At 44.4% G+C, this 24,075-nt stretch overlaps 1 protein-coding gene and 1 pseudogene across 1 annotated transcript; both read right to left on the bottom strand.

Annotated features, from left to right (window-relative positions):
• Nucleotides 1-1,705: 1,705 nt before the first annotated feature.
• On the bottom strand, nucleotides 1,706-2,354 carry LOC147972691 (uncharacterized; annotated as a pseudogene).
• A 2,141-nt stretch (nucleotides 2,355-4,495) lies between these two features.
• LOC147972690 (uncharacterized) lies at nucleotides 4,496-5,773 on the bottom strand. Its single transcript, XM_087523504.1, has one exon. The coding sequence runs from the start codon at nucleotides 5,551-5,553 to the stop codon at nucleotides 4,711-4,713; it is 843 nt and encodes a 280-aa protein (XP_087379630.1). The 5' UTR covers nucleotides 5,554-5,773; the 3' UTR covers nucleotides 4,496-4,710.
• Between the last annotated feature and the right edge of the window lie 18,302 nt (nucleotides 5,774-24,075).

The following is a 24,075-nucleotide window of genomic DNA, read 5'->3' as shown; positions in this document are numbered from 1 at the left end:
GAAGACGAGGACCAGGCCCTAGGTCACCATCCGCTCCGCCCGGGTGCATCAGAGGAAGACGATCCAACTTGAGCTGATCCTGCGGTCACCACAACGCGTTGCCCCAAGATTTTAACCTTTATTTGTCGTGATTAGAGGCTGGAAGCTGGATGGCATGGGGGAGTTTAAGGAAAGGATGTAATGACACCGCTGATTAAGGGAGACGAAGCAGATGGTGTGGTGGAACTTTATAAAGTAGAGAAGAAGATAAAGGATTGGGGATGGGAAACGTCCGTCATGTGAGTATACACCTTGCAACGCAATCTGTGCGCTGGTTAAACATAATTAATGACACGGGATCATGCATAAAGTGGATGGAGTTGTTTACCGTAGGAAACAAAACACAAGAGGCAAGAGGGGGCTGGGCTTCGGTCTGCTTGCATGCAAGTGGAAACTGAAGGCCTGATGTGGTACGTATGGATGTTTATAATTGCTGACTTGGCTAGATGCTGATGTAGATAGCCTGCATGTTTGGATAAATATGGTAATGGGGATGAACTTCTTAGGTATATAGGATGTGGTAGTTCAGTGGGACGGCAACCCCTAATGTGGTAGTTTTTTTGTCAAACACTCTATTTTCTCTGGTGTTTACTGCATCCCATAAACTGAGAACAGAGCTTCAACAGTCTTATGTGAGTGTTTTTTCTCGCATGGAAGAGGATGATCTGCATATATTATTTTATAAAATTTTTATGAGCATGATTTCTTTCATTTGCCATAGTCAATCCTGCTTCATTCACTAGAATGTAAAATTCAATCCTTTAATTTCAAAGACATTACTTTTTTTAATATTTGAAGACCTGATCATTATGTGCCAGGCTTGTATCTCGTTTGTGATAATAAATAGATTGTTGCGTGTGTTCATATTGTTGCAACCACGGGTTATGCTACGCTTATTGTATAATACCGATAGATGAAGGAGTTGCATGTGCTCATATTATTGCACACAAGGCTTGATGTTAGAAATACAAGGACTTGATTTACGGGGCTTGTAAATTGGTTGCATTAACTTAAAAATGCCTATAGCATGTCAGCAGTACTATATCGTTCAGTTGTGGTTGAACGTATTTTGTTCCATGATCAAGGTGCCTTATCCACATGGAAGGTTCCTATGCATATCTTTACTGAAAACAGTAGGTGAGTGTCAATCTGTCGCAGCTTTTAAATTTTACATTCTTGAAATTTTTGTATGGTTAAAGGATATACTTTTACAACCTTCTGCACTTGTGCATGTGAAAACTTGGATCACTTATGATGTTTGTTGTGCTATACTTCTGACAGAATATGTAGTGTAGCGCATGATAAACTTACTACCTCTCCAGGTTTGGCCAGTTAAGGTTGGATAACGAAGAATCTGCATATTTATGCGGATGATAGTTGTTGTTGATTTTTATGGTGTTATATAAACTTGCTATACCCCGTTGCAACGCACGGGTATTTGTGTTAGTGATATGTAAAATTATAATATAATTTTACTGAAAGCTCCCTTAGGATGATTGAGTAATAATAAATCAACTAAATCCATAAACGGTAGATATTGCATTGACTTCTGGAGTTTGTGCCTCGCTGTGGAGTGTTTTTTAGTTGGAGAAATGTCTTCTTGTCGTAGCAATGCATTAATTTTCTTCGTTGCAACGCACAAGCATATTTGCTATTAATAGTTATACTAAACGAATAAGCAAAGCTCCCGTGGTGTCCGTGATTTCACCATCGCCCATTCGATCGAGTCCTCCTCCGCGTCCACTGCGGCCGTCCTTACTTGGCACGCGCGCCCGATCACTGCCACCATGACCACAAGGAAACTGTCCAGCACGTGCGCCCGGGCTGCCAGGCGCTGGAGCACATACCGAGGGTCGTGGACGCCGCCGTGAGCCGTCACCTCCATCCACAGTGCGGCAGCCATCGCAACACGCAGCCGCATGTGCGGCGCGGCGGTGAACTCGACCAGGAGCGTGCGGAAGGCTGCGGCGCAGGCGCGCAGTCCCCGCGTCCACGCCTACCCGCCTGGCCAAAAGCTGGAGCGCGGCCCTGCAGCGGGCGCGGACGTCGCTGGGCGGCGGGACATGCGTGCGGCCAACTGCGGCACGTAGGCGCGCGACGCAGGGGTCGAGGCCCATCGCCTTGGCCGGAACCTCCGCGCGGACGTGGTTGGGCGGTGGGACGCGCGTGAGGCGGCGGCGGGATGCGAGGGAGCTGGTGCAGTGCACCTGGGCGTGGCACGGCGTGCAGAGGAACACTGCGTCGGCATGACAGTGCACGTTCGCCCCCGTGCCGCACAGCGCATAGCGCGGCCGCCTCACGCCAGTGGACAGCATCTCCGAAGACGTGCGGCGGCTACGCGTTCTTTCTTCCTGCACCTGCAGGCAGGCAGGAGAGGAGAGACGGGGGTGGACGACGAGGAGGCAGCTAGCTAGCGTGGTGCAGCTGCATGTGCATGGCTTGATTCCTCTCGCCCTAGGCGACGCGTATTTGAGGACGAAGAGAGGGATCCCATGCAAGTTGATCGCCGGTGGATGTACGTGCGTACGTACGTGGGTGCAAACGGAGGCGACGCGCCGCCCTTGTTTTGTCTGGCAAGGACGTGGAGGAAGGAGGGCTGGGCGATTCCCATGCCAAACAATAATCAACAACGTTGACGGCCGTGGTGTGGCGCTGCACTTGCACAAGAGGGCGAGCCGCCACCTGGAGATGCCTACTTCCCTAGACCAGACTTTCAAACTACTCCTACTATACGTGACTGGCGTCTGGCGCCCACTATCTGAATTTTGGTCTAGCTAGATATTCTAGTCCGACACTAGATATTCTAGTTCCTCAAAGCTAGCAGAACGAGTGCAACAGTTTCGCACCTTGCCGAGCTCCATTGGAATTTTTTTTCCAAAAGATTTGGATTTTTTTTCTATGAACACATAATGGATGGTCTCTATGTACAACAACAACAATAACAATAAAAACAACAAGATGGTCTATGTACCCGTAAGATTTCTATGACTTTTTTTAGAAACATGGTCTGGCGTCTGGCGCCCACTATCTGAATATTAGTCCAGCTACCCCTCGTTGTTTTGCGTGCTAGATATTCTAGTCCGATACTAGATATTCTAGTCCGTGAGAGCTATCGGAATGAGTGCAACATTTTCACGCCTTGCCAGGCTCCGTGGAAAAAAAGTAAATCCAAAAAATTTGAAATCATTTCTAATCTGCGTCAAACTGCAGCGCCCACGACGAACCGGTTAGGAGCCATCGGAGAAGATATGGATCGGTACATTTTCTGGGCGTGCTCGCCCAGCTTGGCTGAGGATCCGGGCCTCCGCCTCCGCCGCCGCCGAGGATTTTTCGGTCCTGCTGCCACCGGTGTGTAGGGGATTTGGGATTGGATAGGGAGGGCATCGAAAGCAAATTTGCTTGGAGCGTCGGACCTTGCTGCATATTTTGTGCAAAAATCGCGTAATCAGAATCTATGCGGTCGATCTCTCATCCGATGGCCCAGCAACAATTTTTCTATTTTTGCACAGTAAGCTCAGATTCTATTGTAGTCGTTCCCCCGTGAAGACCCCTTTGCCAAATCAGCGACAAGAACTTTGCAATCTAATGCTTGCTTTATACTCCCTTCGTCCTAAAGTTAGTTTACAAAGTTGAGTCAATTATTTTAGGAGGGAGGGAGTATGTGACAAGTTCAAGTCTGCTGCAAGAGTCAGCCCCTCTCGGCAGGCCAAAGTTTCCAAAATTTCAGGTTTGTCCAGTTCTTCAATCATAGCAGAAGATTCCTAGATAGGCTCCAGCCTCGTTACGAGCTACTGCACTGAATGATCCTCTTGTGCCATCCGTGAAAGCTGCACCATCAACATTAACTTTTGAAGTTCCAGCGCAGGTGGTAACCATCGTGGTGCAACGCCTGACGATGGCAAGGGCAATCTCTGAACCGGCTTCTTCAAAACTTGCAACTCGTCAATGAAACAGTTGACAAAAACCGTGCATACTAGCTTGGCTCTGGTGCTCCCCTTATTAATTTCATTTGGGCATGAAAAATAGCACACATGGTGACAACCAACCTACTCACTTCAATATGGTTTAGAGATTCAAACATAGAGAAAAGCTAGTTCCGCACCAAAGGTTCAGCAGTGTTCTGTATGTGATGCACCACATATCGTCTTCACATAGAGACCAAACGCATCGGGTGTGTGTGCACTGAATCTACGATTGAAACTAGGAATCCTCCGCTCATCGGACCAGTAGTTCATGGAAACATTTGCACTCTAGATTTGGGCTTAATACAAAATGATATGTAAGATTACAATATAATTTTATTAAAAGTTCCCTTAGTGTGATTGAGTAAGTCAACTAAATGCATGGACAGGAAATATTACATTTACTCCGGAGCTTGTGCCAGCGTTTTGGTGATGACGGAGCTTGGTGGATGTAAACTTATCTTTTTTCGTAGCAATACGTCAATTTTCTCCTGTTGCAACGCATATGAGTAGACCAGTAGTAGATATACTAAACGAATAAGCAAAGCTCCCGTCCTTACTTCGCGCGCTCCCCCGATCGCGCAGTCGACCGAGTCCTCCTCAACGTCCACTGCCACCATCCTTACTTCGTGCGCTCCCCCAATCGCGTAGTCGATCGAATCCTCCTCAACGTCCACTACGGCCGTCCTTACTTGGTGCACTCCCCCGATCATCGTCGCCACCGCCACAAGGTAACCAGGCGCTGCAGCGCATGGTCCGGCTGGTGGACGACGCCGTGAGCCGCCACCTTCCTCCACAGCGCGACAGCCATCACAACGCGCAGTGGCATGCGCGGCGCGGCAGCGAACTCAACCCGGAGCGTGCGGAAGGCTGCGGCGGCACGCAGGCGTGCAACCCCCACGTCCAGGCCTACCCACCTGGCCAAAAGCAGGAGCGTGGCCTCGCAGCTGCCGCGGACATCGCTGGGCAGCGGGACACACGTGCGACCAGCTACGGCGACACGTAGGCTCACGGCGCAGGGGTCGAGGCCCATCGCCCTGGCTGTAACTTCTGTGCGGACGTCGTTGAGCGGCGGCACACGCGTGCTGCCGGCTTCGGCGGCACATAGGCGCACTACCCAGGGGTCCAGTTCCATCGCCCTGGCTGTAACCTCCGTGCAGACGTCGTTGGGCAGCGGCACACGTGTGCTGCCGGCTGCGGCGGCACGTAGGCGCGTAGCCCAGGGGTCGAGGCCCATCGCCCTGGCTGTAACCTCCGTGCGGACGTTGTTGGGCGGCGGCACACGCGTGCTACCGGCTTCGGCGGCACTTAGGCGCGCTACCCAGGGGTCCAGTTCCATCGCCCTGGCCGAAACCTCCGCGCATACATGGTTGGGCTCGGGCTGGACGCGCGTGAGGCGGTGGTTGGACGCGAGGGAGCTGGTGCGGTGCGCCTGGGCATGGCTTGTCACACAGGAGAATGTCGTGTCGGCATGGCAATGCACGTCCGCCCCCGCGCTGCCCAGCGTGCAGCACGGCCGGTTCGATCCAGTGGACTCCATCTCCGAAGACATGCGACGGCTGCGCGTACTTTCTTTTCTTTCTGCACCTGCAGGCAGGCAGGAGAGGAGAGAGGAGAGAGGAGGCAGCTAGCTAGCGTGGTGCAGGTGCTTGGCTTGATTCCCCTCGTCTCGGGAGGCGCGTATTTGAAGAGGAGGGGGGAGGGATCCCATGCAAGTTCGCCGGTGGACGTGAGTACTTACGTGGGTGCAAACGGAGGCGATGCTCCGCCCTTCTTTGGTCTGGCGAGGACGCTGAGGAAGGAGGGTTGGGCAATTCCCATGCCAAACAACAATCGGTTACGTTAACGGCCCGAAAAATATCCATTGCGACCGGGTCGTACTCAACTGAAAAAGATCCTGTATAAAAGAAAATTCCCTTAACGGCCGTGGTGTGGCGCTGCACTTGCACACAAGGGTGAGCCGCCAGCTGGAGATGTCTACGTCCCGAGACTAACTTTCTAGAATACACGTCTGGCGCCCACTAAGTGAATTTTGGTCTGGCTAGATATTCTTATTTTGAGGAAGCTAGATATTTTAGTTTGTTAGAGCTAGTAGAACGAGTGCAGCATCTTTGCACCTTGCCAGGCTCCGTTGGGAAAAAAAAATTAAATCCAACAAAATTGGATTTCTTTCTACGAGTACATAATGGATGGTCTTTGTGTACCCGAAAAATTTCATTAACTAATATGATGTTTTTTTTTCTAGAAACCTCGTCTTATTTATTCAACAAAGTTCGGAGGAATGGTTACAATATCATGTGAAACACCAAACCACACATGTGTACTAAAATCAAGAGATAAGAAAAAAATTTATAGTAGGGCGTTTCGGTGTCCAGGCTCAGTTGCACCCGGTTAGAAAAAAATTCGTAAAAGCTTAAAAAAAATCTATTTTTTTTGTGCGGTAGACATTTGATACCTGAGGCCCGCTCCAAATTTCAAGTCATATAGATATCTGAACAGCTCTCAGCAAAATAGACAAATCAGGACAAAACAGTACATGAATAGTAAACATTTTTACAGACCCGCAATTTGTCTTTTTTGCTGAGAGCTCCTCGGATGTCCAAATGATTTGAAAATTGGAGCGGACCTCACGCATCAAATTGTCTGCCACACAAAAAAATTGGAATTTTTTGAAGTTTTTATTATTTGTTTTGATTTTTTTCGTCAGCGCGGGCGCAAAGATGAATTTTCGGAAAATTTGGCCAAACTGTCAGCTTCATAATTTCCACATCTTGACTCATGAATAAAATAACAATCTTAAAAATCCCTTCTTCTATCATTAGACCATCTACAACCGCGAATATCAGATCCCAGCTATATATTCTTATTTTGAGGAAGCTAGATATTCTAGTCCGTAAAAGCTAGCAGAACGAGTGAAGCATTTTCGCACCTTGCTGGACTCCGTTGGAGAAAAGAAATAAATCCAATAAAAATTTGAATTTCTTTCGATGAGTACATAATGGATGGTCTATGTGTACCCTTAAATTTCATTAACTAGTAGGACGTCGATAAGTGCCACACGTGTGGGCGTTAGGGAGTCCGCCCACACATTTTATGTGGTGTATAAGAGGAACAGCCCACACACCTATGTGTGGGCAAAACAATTAGCGCTCACACGCCTCTTTTTTCCCTCCCGATCCCTCTCACACGCGTGCGTGTGGGCGAAGTTGATAACGCCCACACGCCCGTATGTCAGGCCTCGTACCTCCTGGTCTCGCACGCCACGCGTGACGGTCACCGTGCGCCCGCAGTTGCCATGGTCCAGACCCTCGTCCATGTTCGTTTAATTGCAGTTGCCATGTCGCTGAACTACGGTTGTCATGTCGGACAACTGCAGTTGCCATGGTTGCTCAACTGCAGTTGCCATGTATGGTCTGATCTAATGTAGTTGCCATGATTTCATAACTTTAGGAGTTGCCACATACTAACACTAGGCAGTTGAGAGAGTTGCCATGTGCTCACAAGCATGCTAAGGCAGTTGCCATGTAAAAAGGAAGATTTGCCATCTGCTTACGTGCACGTTAGGGCAGTTGCCATGTACATGCACGTTAGGGCAGTTGCCATGTACCATGCAAAAACATATGACAACTCGGTAAAAGAGAGTTGCCATCTGCTTACGTGCACAGTAGGTAGTTGCCGTGTATCCTGCAAAACATATAGCAAACTCGGGTAAAAAAAGAGAGTTGCCACCTGCTTATAAAAACACACTAGGGGCAGTTGCCATGTGCAGTGCAAAAACACATGGCAACTAGCAGCTTGGGTGTGGGAGAAGAGAAGGACGTGTGGGCAAGATGCCAAATACCCACACACTAGCCCTTGTGTGTGCGTGCAAAATGACGTGTGGGCGAACTGCTGAACGCCCCCACATCAGCCCCTCCTGTGTGGTGAAACGGCCGTGCGGGCGACCGACTGAACGCCCACACACCAGACCAGTCTTACGTGGCACTAGAAACATGCCAAGATTCGTGCGCTCACGAACGGACGCGGATCCACGCGTGTGGACGAGATGCAAACGTCCACACGTGTGGGCGTCAATATTTCCGAACTAATATGATGGTTTTTCTAGAAACTTCGTCTTATTTATTCAACAAAGTTCGGAGGAATGGCTACAATATCGTGTGAAACTCCAAACCACCACATGTGTGTACTAAAATCAATAGATAAAGAAAATCTGGCCAAACTGTCAGCTTCATAACTTCTACATCTTGACTAATGAATAAAATAATAATCTTGAGAATCCCTTCTTCTATCATCAGAGGATCTACAACCACGGACATCAGATCCCATCTACATATTCTTATTTTCAGAAAGCTAGACAGTCTAGTCTGACACTAGATATACTAGTCCGTTAGAGGTAGCAGAACGAGTGCAGCATTTTCGCACCTTGCCGGGCTCCGTTAGGAAAAAAGTTTAAATAAAAGTGAATTTCTTTCTACGAGTACATAATGGATGGTCCCTATGTACGGACCATAAAATTTCATTAACTAATATAAAGTTTTCCTAGAAACCTCATCTTATTTATTCAATAAAGTTGGGAGGAATGGTTATAATATTGTGTGAAACACCGAACCACACGTCTCTACTAAAATCTAGAGATAATTTTTTTGGCTAAACTGTCAGCTTCATAATTTCTACATCTTGACTCATGAATAAAACAACAATTTTGAAAATCCCTTCTTCTACTATTAGAGCATCTACAACCGTGGACACTAGATCCGTCCGCACAAACGCCCGCGAACATGCTCAGGACTGTCCGTGGGCAGTGATCGAGCAACCCTCAAATTTTCTTGTCTGCATTCAAATGCCTCATATTTTCAAACTTTAAATCCATACAAAGCATGAAAGAGGAAAACCTACGTGCTACGTAGATCAACTAAAACCTACACTACACTATCATTCTCATCGAAGATGTCCACGATCTCTGTGCTGGGCTCCGGGTACATGCACGGTAGCCGTAACTCCGGCTCCTCCAGCTCTGCCTTCGCGTCGGTCTACGCCTCACCCTTTGCTTCTAGTTCAGCCAAATGCTCTTCGATCTCCGCATGTTCTTGCCGAATGTAGCGTCATTTGGCCTCCATATAGACCTTATCTTGATTGGAGTCCAGGATGGTAATTTGCTCTGCCATCTCCGGCACTTGAGCGACCTTGAACTTCACCATGGCATCCTCCATGGTGAAGGTCGCAACAAACTCCGGCTTCTCTGCGTCCTCTTCTTATGGATCTGCCCCCTTCATGGGCTGTTGTTGCTCTGCTCCGGCTGTGGCTCCCCCTCTGGTTGTGGCTCCCCTTCTATTCCTTCTCTTCCTCCCCCTCCTCCTGCTCCAGCGAGTCCGGAGGCAGGCTGACTGCGATCCAGGAGTGGCACGCCTAGCCCGGATCTCCTCGAGAGCTGGAGGTGACGCTCTGGCGTCAGAATCGCGTACATGGTCACCCTCTGCCGGGCCATGGTGAGCTCGAAGGGTGAGCAGAGAGGGAGGCATAGAGGGAAGTAGTGGATTTTGGTTAGAGCAGATGGTGCAGAGAGGAAGCGGATGTGCCCAGTGTTGGGAAACGTAGCATGGAAGACAAAAAAATTCTATGCACACGCAAGATCTATCCATGGAGATGCATAGCAACGAGAGGGGAGAGTGTGTCTACGTACCCTCGTGGACCGTAAGTGGAAGTGTTTCACAACGCGGTTGATGTAGTCGAACTTTCTTCACGATCCAACCGATCAAGTATCGAATGTACGACACCTTCGCGTTCAACACACGTTCAGCTTGATGACGTCCGCGCCTTCTTGATCCAGCAAGATGGCGAGGTAGTGGGTGACTTCCGATAGCACGACGACGTGGTGATGGTTATGGTGATGCGATCTTCGCAGGGCTTCGTCTAAGCACTACGAAAATATGACCGAGGGAGTAAACGGTGGACGGGGGTGCCGCACACGGCTAAGACAATGTTCTGGTCCTTGTGTGGCGCCCCCTCCTCGTGTATATATAGGTGGGAGGGGAGGAGGCAGCCCCTAGGGCGCCCCAAGAGACCTAGCGGCAGACCTAGGGCTGCTGCCTTGCCCTGCGCCCCCTTCCTTATTTGGAGTGTGGGAGGAAGGGAGGGGAGGGTGGCGCCCCCCTTTCCTTTCTCCTATGAGAGGGAAAGGCAGGAGGGGCTAGCCCTCCCCCTTTTCCTTCCCTAGGGCTGGCCAAACAAGGGAGGGGCGCACCAGCCCCCTTGTGGGCTTGTCTGTCCCCTCCTTTGGCCCATAAGGCCCATATCTTGCCCGGGGGGTGCCCAGAACCCCTACCGGTGACCCGATTCCTTCCCGGTATGTCTCGAAACACTTTCGGTGTCCAAATACAATCGCCCTATATATCAATCTTTACCTCTCGACCATTTCGATACTCCTCATCATGTCTGTGATCTCATCCGGGACTCCGAGAAACATTCGATCACCAAATCATATAACTCATATAACACTATATCGTCAACGAACGTTAAGCGGGCGGACCCTACGGGTTCGAGAACTATGTAGACATGACCGAGACACCTCCTTGGTCAATAACCAATAGAGGAACCTAGCTGCCCATATTCGCTCCTACATATTATACGAAGATCTCTATCGGTCAAACCGTTATGACAACATACGTAATTCCCTTTGTCCATCAGTATGTTACTTGTCCGAGATTCGATCGTCGGTATCTTCATACCTAGTTCAATCTCGTTACCGGCAAGTCTCTTTTCTTGTTCCGTAATACATCACCTCATGACCAACTCCTTAGTCATTTTCTTGCAAGCTTATGATGTGTATTACTGGGAGGGTCCAGAGATACCTCTCCGATACTCGGAGTGACAAATCCTCATCTCGATCTATGCCAACTCAACAAACACCTTCAGAGATACTTGTAGAGCATCTTTATGATCACCCAGTTACGTTGTGACGTTTGATAGCACATAAGGTATTCCTTCGGTTTCCGGGAGTTGCATAATCTCATAGTAGAAGGAATATGTATTTGACATGAAGAAAGCAATAGCAATAAACTGAACGATCAATATGCTAAGCTAATCGATGGGTCTTGTCCATCACATCATTGTTCTAATGATGTGATCCCGTTATCAAATGACAACACATGTCCATGGTTAGGAAACCTTAACCATCTTTGATCAACGAGCTAGTCTAGTAGATGCTTACTAGGGACACAGTATTTGTTCATGTATTCACATATGTATTTAAGTTTCTGATCAATACAATTCTAGCATGAATAATAAACCTTTATCATGATTTAGGAAATATAATAATAACCATTTTATTATTGCCTTTAGGGCATATTTCCATCAGTCTCCCACTTGCACTAGAGTCAATAATCTAGTTCACATCACCATGTGATTTAACACCCATAGTTCACATCGCCATGTGACTAACACCCAAAGAGTTTACTAGTCAATAATCTAGTTCACACCGTCATGTGATTAACACCCAAAGAGTACTAAGGTGTGATCATGTTTTTCTTGTGAGAGAGGTTTAGTCAACGGGTCTGTCACATTTAGATCTGTATGTATTTTGCAATTTTCTATGTCTACAATGCTCTGCATGGAGCTACTCTAGCTAATTGCTCCCTCTTTCAATATGTATTCAGATCGAGACTTAGAGTCATCCGGATTGGTGTCAAAGCTTGCATCGACGTAACTCTTTACGACGAACTCTTTATCACCTCCATAACCGAGAAACATTTCCTTAGTTCTCTTTAGGTACCTTAGGATAATTTTGACCGTTGTCTAGTGATCTACTCCTGGATCACTATTTTACCCACTTGCCAAACTCGTGGCAAGGCACACAACAGGTCTGGTACACAACATGGCATATTTTATAGAACCTATGACTGAGGCATAGGTAAGAACCCTTTCTTTGACTGATCCATTTGGAACTTCTTCAAAATCTTGTCAAAGTATGTGCTTTGTGAAAGTCCTATTAAGCATCTCGATTTATCCCTATAGATCTTGATGCCCAATATATAAGTAGCTTCACCGAGGTCTTTCATTGAAAAATTCTTATTCAAGTATCCTTTTATGCTATCCAGAAATTCTATATCATTTCCAATCGATAATATGTCATCCACATATAATATCAGAAATGCTACAGAGCTCCCACCCACTTTCTTGTAAATATAGGCTTCATCATAAGTCTGCATAAAACCATATGCTTTGATCACCTCATCAAAGCGTATATTCCAACTCCGAGATGCTTGCACCAGTCCATAGATGGATCGCTGGAGCTTGCACACTTTGTTATCATCTTTAGGATCAACAAAACCTTCTGGTTGCATCATATACAACTCTTCTTTAAGAAATCCATTAAGGAATGCAGTTTTGACATCCATCTGCCAAATTTCATAATTATAAAATGTGGCAATTGCTAACATGATTCGGACTGACTTAAGCATTGCTACGGGTGAGAAGGTCTCATCATAGTCAACTCCTTGAACTTGTCGAAAACCTTTTGCGACAAGTCGAGCTTTGTAGTGGTGACATTACCATCAATGTATGTCTTCTTCTTGAAGATCCATTTATTTTCAATGGCTTGCCGATCATCGGGCAACTCCACCAAAAGTCCAGACTTTGTTCTCATACATGGATCCTATCTCAAATTTCATGGCCACAAGCCATCTATCGGAATCTGGGCTCACCATAGCTTCTTCATAGTTCGTAGGTTCGCCATGGTCTAGTAGCATGACTTTCAGGACAGGATTACCGTACCACTCTGGTACAGAACGTGCTCTGTTCGACCTACGAGGTCTAGTAGTAACTTGATCTGAAGTTTCATGACCATCATCATTAGCTTCCTCTTCAGTTGGTGTAGGCATCACGGGAACGGATTTCTCTAATGTGCTACTTTCCAGTTTGAGAGAAGGTACAATTACCTCATCAAGTTCTAATATCCTCCCACTCACCTTTTTCGAGAGAAACTCCTTCTCTAGAAATGTTCCATTCTTGGCAACAAAGATCTTGCCTTCAGATCTGTGGTAGAAGGTGTACTCAACTGTTTCCTTAGGGTATCCTATGAAGACACACTTCTCCAATTTGGGTTCGAGCTTATCAGGCTGAAGCCTTTTTACATAAGTGTCGCAACCCCAAACTTTAAGAAACGACAACTTAGGTTTTTGCCAAACAACAGTTCACACGGTGTCATCTCAACGGATTTAGATGGTGCCCTATTTAACGTGAATGCGGCTGTCTCTAATGCATATCCCCAAAACGGTAGTGGTAAATCAATAAGAGACATCATAGATCTCACCATATCTAATAAAGTGCGGTTACGACGTTCAGACACACCATTACACTGTGGTGTTCCAGGTGGCGTGAGTTGTGAAACAATTCCATATTGTTTTAAATGAAGGCTAAACTAGTAACTCAAATATTCACCTCCGCGAACAGATCATAGAAACTTTATTTTATTGTTATGATGATTATCTACTTCACTTTGAAATTATTTTAACTTTTCAAATGTTTCAGACTTGTGTTTCATCAAGTAGATATATACATACCAACTCAAATCATCTTTTAAGGTCAGAAAATAACGATACCCGCCGCGTGCTTCAACACTCATCGTCCGCATACATCGGTATGTATTATTTCCAATAAGTTATTAGCTCGCTCCATTGTTCTGGAGAACGGAGTTTTAGTCATCTTTCCCATGAGGCATGGTTCGCAAGTATCAAATGATTCATAATCAAGTGATTCCAAAAGTCCATCTGCATGGAGTTTCTTCATGCGCTTTACACCAATATGACCTAAACGGCAGTGCCACAAGTATATTGCACTATTATTATCAACTTTGCATCTTTTGGCATCAATATTATGAATATGTGTATCACTATGATCGAGATTCAATAAACCATTCACATTTGGTGTATGACCATAGAAGGTTTTATTCATGTAAACAGAACAACAATTATTCTCTAACTTAAATGAATAAACGTATCATAACAAACATGATATAATCATATTCATGCTCAACGCAAACACCAAATAACATTTATTTAGGTTCAACACTAACCCCGAAGGTAGAGGGAGTGTGCGATGGTGATCATATCAACCTTGGAATCACTTCCAACACACATCGTCACCTCGCTTTTAACTAGTCCCTGCAACTCCTATTTCGAGTTACTAATCTTAGCAACTGAACCGGTATCAAATACCCAGACGCTACTATGAACACCAGTAATGTACACATCAATAACATGTATATCAAATATACCTTTGTTCACTTTGCCATCCTTCTTGTTCGCCAAGTATTTGGGGCAATTCCGCTTCTAGTGACCATTCCCTTTGAAGTAGAAGCACTTAGTTTCAGGCTTAGGTCCAGCTTTGGGCTTCTTCACGGGAGTGGCAACTTGCTTGCCATTCTTCTTGAAGGTCCCTTTCTTTTCCTTGCCCTTTTTCTTGAAACTAGTGGTCTTGTTTAACCATTAACACTTGATGTTCTTTCTTGATTTCTACCTTCGCCAATTTCAACATCGCGAAGAGCTCGGGAATTTTTTTCATCATCCCTTGCATATTATAGTTCATCACAAAGTTCTAGTAGCTTCGTGATGGTGACTAGAGAACTCTATCAATCAATATGTTATCTGGAAGATTAACTCCCACTTGATTCAAGTGATTGTAGTACCCAAACATTATAAGCACATGCTCACTGGCCGAGCTATTCTCCTCCATCTTGTAGGAAAAGTAGATGTCTCATACCTCTCGACACAGGCATGAGTCTGAAATACCAATTTCAGCTCTTGGAACATATCATGTGCTCTGTGGCATTCAAAACATTTTTGAAGTCCCAGTTCTAAGCCGTAAAGCATGGAGAACTAAACTATTAAGTAGTCATCATATCGAGCTTGGCAAACATTCATAATGTCTGCATCTGCTCCTGCAATAGGTCTGTCACCTAGCGGTGCATCAAGGACATAATTATTCTGTGCAGCAATGAGGATAATCCTCAGATCACGGACCTAGTCCGCATCATTACTACTATCATTTTTCAACTTAGCTTTCTCTAGGAACATATCAAAAATAGGAAAGCTATATTGCGAGCTATTGATCTACAACATAGATATGCAAAAACTATCAAGACTAAGTCCATGATAAATTTAAGTTCAATTAATCAAATTACTTAAGAACTCCCACTTAAATAAACATCCCTCAAGTTATCTAAGTGATACACGATCCAAATCAACTAACTCATGTTCGATCATCACATGATATGGGGTAGTCATCAATGGTGAACACCTCAATGTTAGTCATATCTACTATATGACTCATGTTCGACCTTTCGGTCTCCATTGTTCCGAGGCCATGTCTGTACATGCTAGGCTCGTCAAGTTTAACCCAAGTATTCCGCGTGTGTAAATCTGGCTGACACCAGTTGTATGTGAACGTAGAGTCTATCACACCCGATTATCACGTGGTGTCTCAAAATGATGAACTGTAGCAACGGTGCATGCTCAGGGAGAACACTTTTATCTTGAAATTAAGTGAAGGAATCATCTTATAATGCTACCGTCGTTCTAAGCAAAATAAGATGCATAAAAGATAAACATCACATGCAATCAAAATATGTGACATGATATGGCCATCATCATCTTGTGCTTTTGATCTCCATATCCAAAGCATCATCATGATCTCAATCGTCACCAGCTTGACACCTTGATCTCCATTGTAGCGTCGTTGCGTCGAGGTTATCACGCCAACTATTGCTTCTACAACTATCGCTAACACATAGTGATAAAGTAAAGCAATTACATGGTGCTTGCACTTCATACAATAAAGAGACAATCCTAAGGCTCCTGCCGGTTGCCGATAATTTACAAAACATGATCATCTCATACAATAACAAATATCACATCATGTCTTGACCATATTGAAGGAAATATGCCCTAGAGGCAATAATAAAGTTGTTATTTATATTTCCTTATATCATGATAAATGTTTATTATTCATGCTAGAATTGTATTAACCGGAAACTTAGTACATGTGTGAATACATAGACAAACAAAGTGTCCCTAGTATGCCTCTACTTGACTAGATTGTTAATAAAAAATGGTTAAGTTTCCTAGCCATGGACATGTGTTGTCATTTGATGAACAGGATCAGATCATTAGAGAATGATGTGATGGACTAGACCCACCCGTTAGCTTAACACTATGATCATTTAGTTTATTGTTGTTGCTTTCTTCATGACTTATACATGTTCCTATGACTATGAGATTATGCAACTCCCGAATACCGGAGGAACACTTAGTGTGCTATCAAACGTCGCAACGTAACTGGGTGAATATAAATATGCTCTACAGGTGTCTCCAATGGTGTTTGTTGAGTTGGCATAGATCGAGATTAGGATTTGTCACTCCGATTGTCGAAGAGGTATCTCTAGGCCCTCTCGGTAATGCACATCACTATAAGCCTTGCAAGCAATGTGACTAATGAGTTAGTTGCGGGATAATGCATTACAGAACGATTAAAGAGACTTGCTCATGACGAGATTGAACTAGGTATGATGATACCGACGATCGAATCTCGGGCAAGTAACATACCAATGACAAAGGGAACAAGGTATGTTGTTGTGCGGTTTGACCAATAAAGACCTTCACAGAATATGTAGGAACCAATATGAGCATCCAGGTTCCGCTGTTGGTTATTGACTAGAGAAGTATTTCGGTCATGTCTACATAGTTCTCGTACCCGTAGGGTCCGCACACTTAACGTTTGAAGACGATTTGTATTATGAGTTATGTGATTTGATGAACGAAGCTTGTTCTGAGTCCCGGATGAGGTCACGAACATGACGAGGAGTCTTGAAATGGTCGAGAGGTAAATATTCATATATTGGAAGGTTGCATTTGGACATCGGAATGGTTCCGAGTGGTGCGAGCATTTTTCCGGAGTACTGGGAGGTTACTGGACCCCCCCCGGGAGAAGTTATGGGCCTTATGGGCCATAAGAGGGAAGCACACCAGCCCACAAGGGGCTGGTGCGCCCCCCCTTAGGCAGGAGGCCGATTAGGATTAGGAGAAGGGGGCCGCCCCCCTTTCCTTCTCCTTCTCTCTTCCCCCTTTCCTACTTCGCGTGGGAGGTGGAATCCTACTAGGACTAGGGAGTCCTAGTAGAACTCCACACCTTGGCGCGCCCTCCTAGGGCCGGATGCCTCTCCCTATCCCCCTTTATATACAGAGGAAGGGGGCACCCCAAAGACACACACGATTTGTCTTAGCCGTGTGCGGTGCCCCCTCCAAAGTTTTCCACCTCGGTCATATCATTGTAGTGCTTAGGCGAATCCCTGCGTCGGTAACTTCATCATCATCGTCACCACGCCGTCGTGCTGACGAAACTCTCCCTCGACCTTAGCTGGATCAAGAGTACGAGGGATGTCACCGAGTTGAACGTGTGCAAATCGCGGAGGTGCGGTACGTACGGTACTTGGATTGGTTGGATCGTGAAGACGTTCGACTACACCAACCGCATTACTAAATGCTTCCGCTTTCGGTCTACAAGGGTACGTAGACACACTCTCCCCACTCATTACTATTCTTCTCCTAGATAGATCTTGCGTGATCGTAGGCAAATTTTTTGAAATACTACGTTCCTCAACAATGGCATCAGAGCCAGTTCTATGCGTAGATGTTATATGCACGAGTAGAACAGAAAGAGTTGTGGGCGATAATAGTCATACTGCTTACCAGCATGTCATACTTTGATTCGGTGGTATTGTTGGATGAAGCAGCCCAGACCGACATTACATGACCGCGTTCATGAGACTGGTTCTACCGCCGTGCTTCGCACACAAGTGGCTACTGGGTGTCTGTTTCTCTAGCTTTAGTTGAATCGAGTGTGACTACACCTGGTCCTTGTTGAAGGTTAAAACATCACACTTAACGAAAAATCATTGTGATTTTTGATGCGTAGGTAAGAACGGTTCTTGCTAAGACCGTAGCAGCCACTTAAAATTTGCAACAACAAAGTAGAGGATGTCTAAATTTTTTTGCAGGGCATGTTGTGATGTGATATGGTCAAGACGTGATGAGATATAAATTGTTGTATGAGATGATCATGTTTTGTTAAAGTTATTGGAAACTGGCAGGAGCCTTATGGTTGTCTCTTTATTGCATAAGATGCAAGCGCCATATAATTGCTTTACTTTATCGCTATGCGACAACAATAGTTCCAAAAGAAATAGTTGGTGAGACGACCATGTGACGACACGTTGATAAATATCAAGATGATGGAGATCATGGTGTCATTGCCAGTGATGATGGAGATCATGACGATACTTTGGAGATGGAGATCAAAGGCACAAGATGATTATGGCCATATCATGTCACATATTTTGATTGCATATGATGTTTATCTTTTATGCATCTTGATGACCCACAAGTATAGGGGATCTATCGTAGTCCTTTCGATAAGTAACAGTTCGAACCCAATGAGGAGTAGAAGGAAATGATAAGCAGTTTTCAGTAAGGTATTCTCTGCAAGCACTGGAATTATCGGTAACAGATAGTTTTGTGATAAGGTAATTTGTAACAGGTAACAAGTAATAAAAGTAAATAAGGAGCAGCAAGATGGCCCAATCCTTTTTGTCGCAAAGGACAAGCCTGGAAAAACTCTTATATAAAGAAAAGCACTCCCGAGGACACATGGGAATTATTGTCAAGCTAGTTTTCATCACGCTCATATGATTCGTGTTCGGTACTTTGATAATTTGATATGTGGGTGGACCGGTGCTTGGGTACTGCCCTTCCTTGGACAAGCATTCCACTTATGATTAACCCCTATTGCAAGCATCCTCAACTATAAAAGAAGTATTAAGGTAAACCTAACCATAGCATGAACCATATGGATCCAAATCAGCCCCTTACGAAGCAACACATAAACTAGGGTTTAAGCTTATGTCACCCTAGCAACCCATCATCTACTTATTACTTCACAATGCCTTCCCCTAGGCCCAAACAATGGTGAAGTGTCATGTAGTCGATGTTCACATGACACCACTAGAGAAGAGACAACATACATCTCATCAAAATATCGAACGAATACCAAATTCACATGACTACTTATAAGACTTCTCCCATGTCCTCAGGAACAAATTTAACTACTCACAAATCATATTCATGTTCATAATCAGAGGGGTATTAATATGTATAAAGGATCTGAACATATGATATTCCACCAAATAAACCAACTAGCATCAACTACAAGGAGTAATCAACACTACTAGCAACCCACAGGTACCAATCTGAGGTTTTGGGACAAAGATTGGATACAAGAGATAAACTAGGGTTTGAGATAAGATGGTGCTGGTGAAGATGTTGATGGATATTGACCCCCTCCCGATGAGAGGATCGATGGTGATTATGATGGTGATGATTTCCCCCTCCCGGAGGGATGTTTCCCAGGCAGAACAGCTCCGCCAGAGGCCTAGATTGGTTCCGCCTCGTGGCGGCGGAGTTTCGTCCTGAGAGCTTGCTTATGATTTTTTCCAAGGCGAAAGACTTCATATAGCCAAAGATGGGCACCGGAGGCCTGCCAGGGGGCCCACGAGGTAGGGGGCGCGCCCAGGGGGTAGGACACGCCCCCACCCTCGTGGATGGTGGGTGCCCCCCCTCTGGTGCTTCCTTCATCATATATTTTTTATATATTCTGAAACTGACTTCCGTGGAGTTTCAGGACTTTTGGAGTTGTGCAGAATAGGTCTCTAATATTTGCTCCTTTTCCAGTCCAGAATTCGAGTTGCCGGCATTCTCCCTCTTCATGTAAACCTTGTAAAATAAGAGAGAATAGGCATAATTATTGTGACATAATGTGTAATAACATCCCATAATGCAATAAATATCGATATAAAAGCATGATGCAAAATGGATGTATCAACTCCCCAAGCTTAGACCTCGCTTGTCCTCAAGAGGAAGCCGATATCGAAAAATATGTCCACATGTTTAGAGATAGAGGTGTCGATAAAATAGAATACGAACATGAGGGCATCATGATCATTCTTATAACAACAACATATACATATATATATATATTGTCATATGATTTCTTATGCTAAAGTAACAATTCATTCACAATTTCAAGTATGAATTAGAGACTTCATTGAAAACTAACAACCTATAATCTCAGTCATTGAAGCAATTGCAATTTATCATAACATCAGAAAGAGTCAATATAAGAGCTTTTCGGCAAGTCCACATACTCAACTATCATTTAGTCTTTCACAATTGCTAACACTCACGCAATACTTATGGGTATGAAGTTTTAATCGGACACAGAGAAAGATAGGGGCTTATAGTTTTGCCTCCCAACCTTTTACCTCAAGGGTAATGTCAACAATAATAGTTCATGAAAACTCACATCCAATTAGCTATATATATCAGGATCTTTCCAACACACAGTGCTTGCCAAAGGATAAAATGTAAAAAGGAAAGGTGAAGATCACCATGACTCTTGTATGAAGTATAAGAAAAGAATAAAAGATAGGCCCTTCGCAGAGGGAAGCATAGGTTGTCATATGTTTTTATGGTTGGATGCATGAAATCTTAATGCAAAAGAACATCACTTTATATTGTCACTTGTGATATGGAACTTTATTATGCAGTCCGTCGCTTTTATTTCTTCCACATCACAAGATCGTATAAAGGTTATTTTCTCCGCACTAATAAATCATACATATTCAGGGAGCATTTTTTATTGCTTGCAACAATGACAACATACTTGAAGGATCTTGCTCAATCCATAGGTGGATATGGTGGACTCTCATGGCAAAACTGGGTTTAAGGATATTTGGAAGCACAAGTAGTATATCTACTTGGTGCAAAGAGTTTGGCTAGCATGAGGGGGAAAGGCAAGCTCAACATGTTGGATGATCCATGACAATATAATTTATTTCAGATGTAAGAAAACATAACCCATTACGTTGTCTTCCTTGTCCAACGTCAACTTTTTAGCATGTCATATTTTAATGAGTGCTCACAATCATAAAATATGTCCAAGATAGTATATTTATATATGAAAACCTCTCTTTCTTTATTACTTCCTATTAATTGCAATGATGACCAAAACTATGTTTGTCAACTCTCAACAACTTTTATTCATCATACTCTTTATATGTGAAGTCATTACTCTCCATAAGATCGATATGATCTCTTTATTTCTTTTTATTCTTTCTCTCCCCTTATTTTTTCTCAAGATCATAGCAAGATGGCAAAGCCCTTGACTCAACACTAATCTTTATTATATATAGCTCATGGACTCGATTACATAGAAGGATCATAAAGCAAAACTCAAAACTAGATCATACTAAAAACTTTATTCTACTAGATCAAGATATAACCAAAATGATCGAACTAAGAAAAACGATAAATATAAAAAGTGTGATGGTGATACGATACCGGGGCACTCCCCCAAGCTTGGCAGTTGCCAAGGGGAGTGCCCATACCCATGTGTTTATGACTCTTTCTTCGGAGGTGAAGGAGATGGTGATGATGATGACAATTTACCTCCAGCCTTTTCATATTGTAATTGAGAAGAGTGATCTCCTCCTTTAAATCATCAACCTCCGATTGCAGCTTCAAGATCTTGTCACATAAATCTCCTTTTCTTTTCTGCCGAAAATGAGAAGGAATAGATCGGTTGTTAGACAGTTTAGCCCTCTTAGGGAGACTAGACTTCTTGAACTTCACGTGCATATCCCCAGGTTGAGGTAGAGGAACATCCTCCTCCTCCTCCGAACTTGAATCATTTATCCTCCTTAAATGAGCATCCTCCTCATCATCCATAGTTCGACCACAAGGAGATAGGTCCCCATAGGTCTTTGGGTCAGCAATGAGGTGTGAGACATAGCTCTCTCCGTCAGAGTCTTGAGATGACATCTTGCTCTAAATCATCAACAGAAACAGCTCGAAACAAAAACAAAGGATATTTGCGTGGTACGGTGGTCAAAACCTTCAGGAGATTATATAATGAATTTTTACCGACCGAAAGAAGTATCGCGCAAGAAAATGGATTCCGGAGGGCACACGAGGTGCCCACGAGGCAGGGGGCGCGTCCAGGGGGGTAGGGCGTGCCCTCCACCCTCATGGATGCCTCGTGTCCTTTCCGGACAACTTATTATTTTCCTATTTTCTTAAATATTCCAAAACGGAGAAAAATTGCCATTAGAACTGTTTTGGAGTCGGTTTACTTACCGTACCACACACCTCTTCCTTTTCGGAGGCTGAAAAGTTCTGGAAGGTGTCACTTATATACTCCTCCAGAGTTACGGTTTCAATAACATTAGTTTCAACATTTATAGGATTACCTGAGATATAATGCTTGATCCTTTGACCGTTCACCACCCTCGGATTTGTGCCTTCAAAGTTGTTGATTTTTATGGCACCAGAACGATAGACCTCCTCGATAACGTAAGGGCCTTCCCATTTAGAGAGGAGTTTTCCTGCAAAAGATCTTAAACGAGAGTTGTATAACAGTACATAATCACCTACATTAGACTCACATTTTTGTATCCTTTTGTCATGCCATCTTTTAACCTTTTCTTTAAATAGTTTGGCATTCTCATAGGCCTAGGTTCTCCACTCATCGAGTGAGCTAATGTAAAATAGTCTCTTCTCACCAGCAAGTTTGAAGTCATAATTGAGCTCTTTAATGGCCCAATATGCCTTATGTTCTAGTTCAAGAGGTAAGTGACATGCTTTACCATATATGAACTATCTTATACGGAGACATACCCATAGGATTTTTATATGCAGTTCTATAGGCCCATAATGCATCATCAAGTTTCTTGGACCAATTCTTTCTATATCTATTAATAGTCTTTTGCAAAATTAATTTAATCTCTCTGTTACTTAGTTCTACTTAACCACTAGACTATGGATGATATGGAGATGCAATTCTATGATTAACATCATACTTAGCAAGCATCTTACGAAAAGCACCATGAATAAAATGTGAACCACCATTAGTCATTAAGTATCTAGGGACTCCAAACCTCGGAAAAATAACTTCTTTAAGCATCTTAATAGAGGTGTTATGATCAGCACTACTAGTTGGAATAGCTTCTACCCACTTAGTAATGTAATCAACAACAACTAAAATATGTGTATACCCATTAGAGGAAAGAAACAATACCATATAATCAAAGCCCCAAACATCAGATGGTTCAATAACAAGTAAATAATTCATAGGAATTTCTTGATGTCTACTAATATTACCAATTCTTTGACATTCATCACAAGACAAGACAAACTTACGGGCATCCTTGAAGAGAGTAGGCCAATAAAAACTGGATTGCAATACCTTATGTGCAGTTCTATCTCCAACATGGTGTCCTCCATAAGCCTCGGAGTGACACTTACGTATGATCTGTTCATGTTCATTATCGGTGTCAAAACCGGCGGATCTCGGGTAGGGGGTCCCAAACTGTGCGTCTAGGCGGATGGTAACAGGAGGCAGGGGACACGAAGTTTTACCCAGGTTCGGGCCCTCTTGATGGAGGTAAAACCCTACGTCCTGCTCGATTAATATTGATGATATGGGTAGTACAAGAGTAGATCTACCACGAGATCAGAGAGGCTAAACCCTAGAAGCTAGCATATGGTATGATTGTATGTCGTCCTACGGACTAAAACCCTCCGGTTTATATAGACACCGGAAAGGGCTAGGGTTACACAAGGTCGGTTACAAAGGAGGAGATATACATATCCGTATTGCCTAGCTTGCCTTCCACGCCAAGTAGAGTCCCATCCGGACACGGGACGAAGTCTTCAATCTTGTATCTGCATAGTCCAGCAGTCCGGCCAAAGGATATAATCCGGCTGTCTGGAGACCCCCTAATCCAGGACTCCCTCAGTAGCCCCTGAACCAGGCTTCAATGACGATGAGTCCGGCGCGCAGTGTTGTCTTCGGCATTGCAAGGCGGGTTCTTCTCCAACTTTCAAGTGTTCGTAAGCAGTGTCCGGCTCCATAAATGTTGAACCTCTTGGCTTCTGTGCCCAATAAGGGCTATCTCCCACGCGTCGAGTGA

The sequence above is a fragment of the Triticum urartu genome, chromosome 5A, assembly GCF_056163025.1.
Source record: "Triticum urartu cultivar PI428250 chromosome 5A, HENAU_Tu73, whole genome shotgun sequence".
NCBI classification, from domain to species: Eukaryota; Viridiplantae; Streptophyta; class Magnoliopsida; order Poales; family Poaceae; genus Triticum; species Triticum urartu.
The sequence above is the reverse complement of the archived record's forward strand: the minus strand, read 5'-3'. Positions and strand labels throughout refer to the sequence as shown.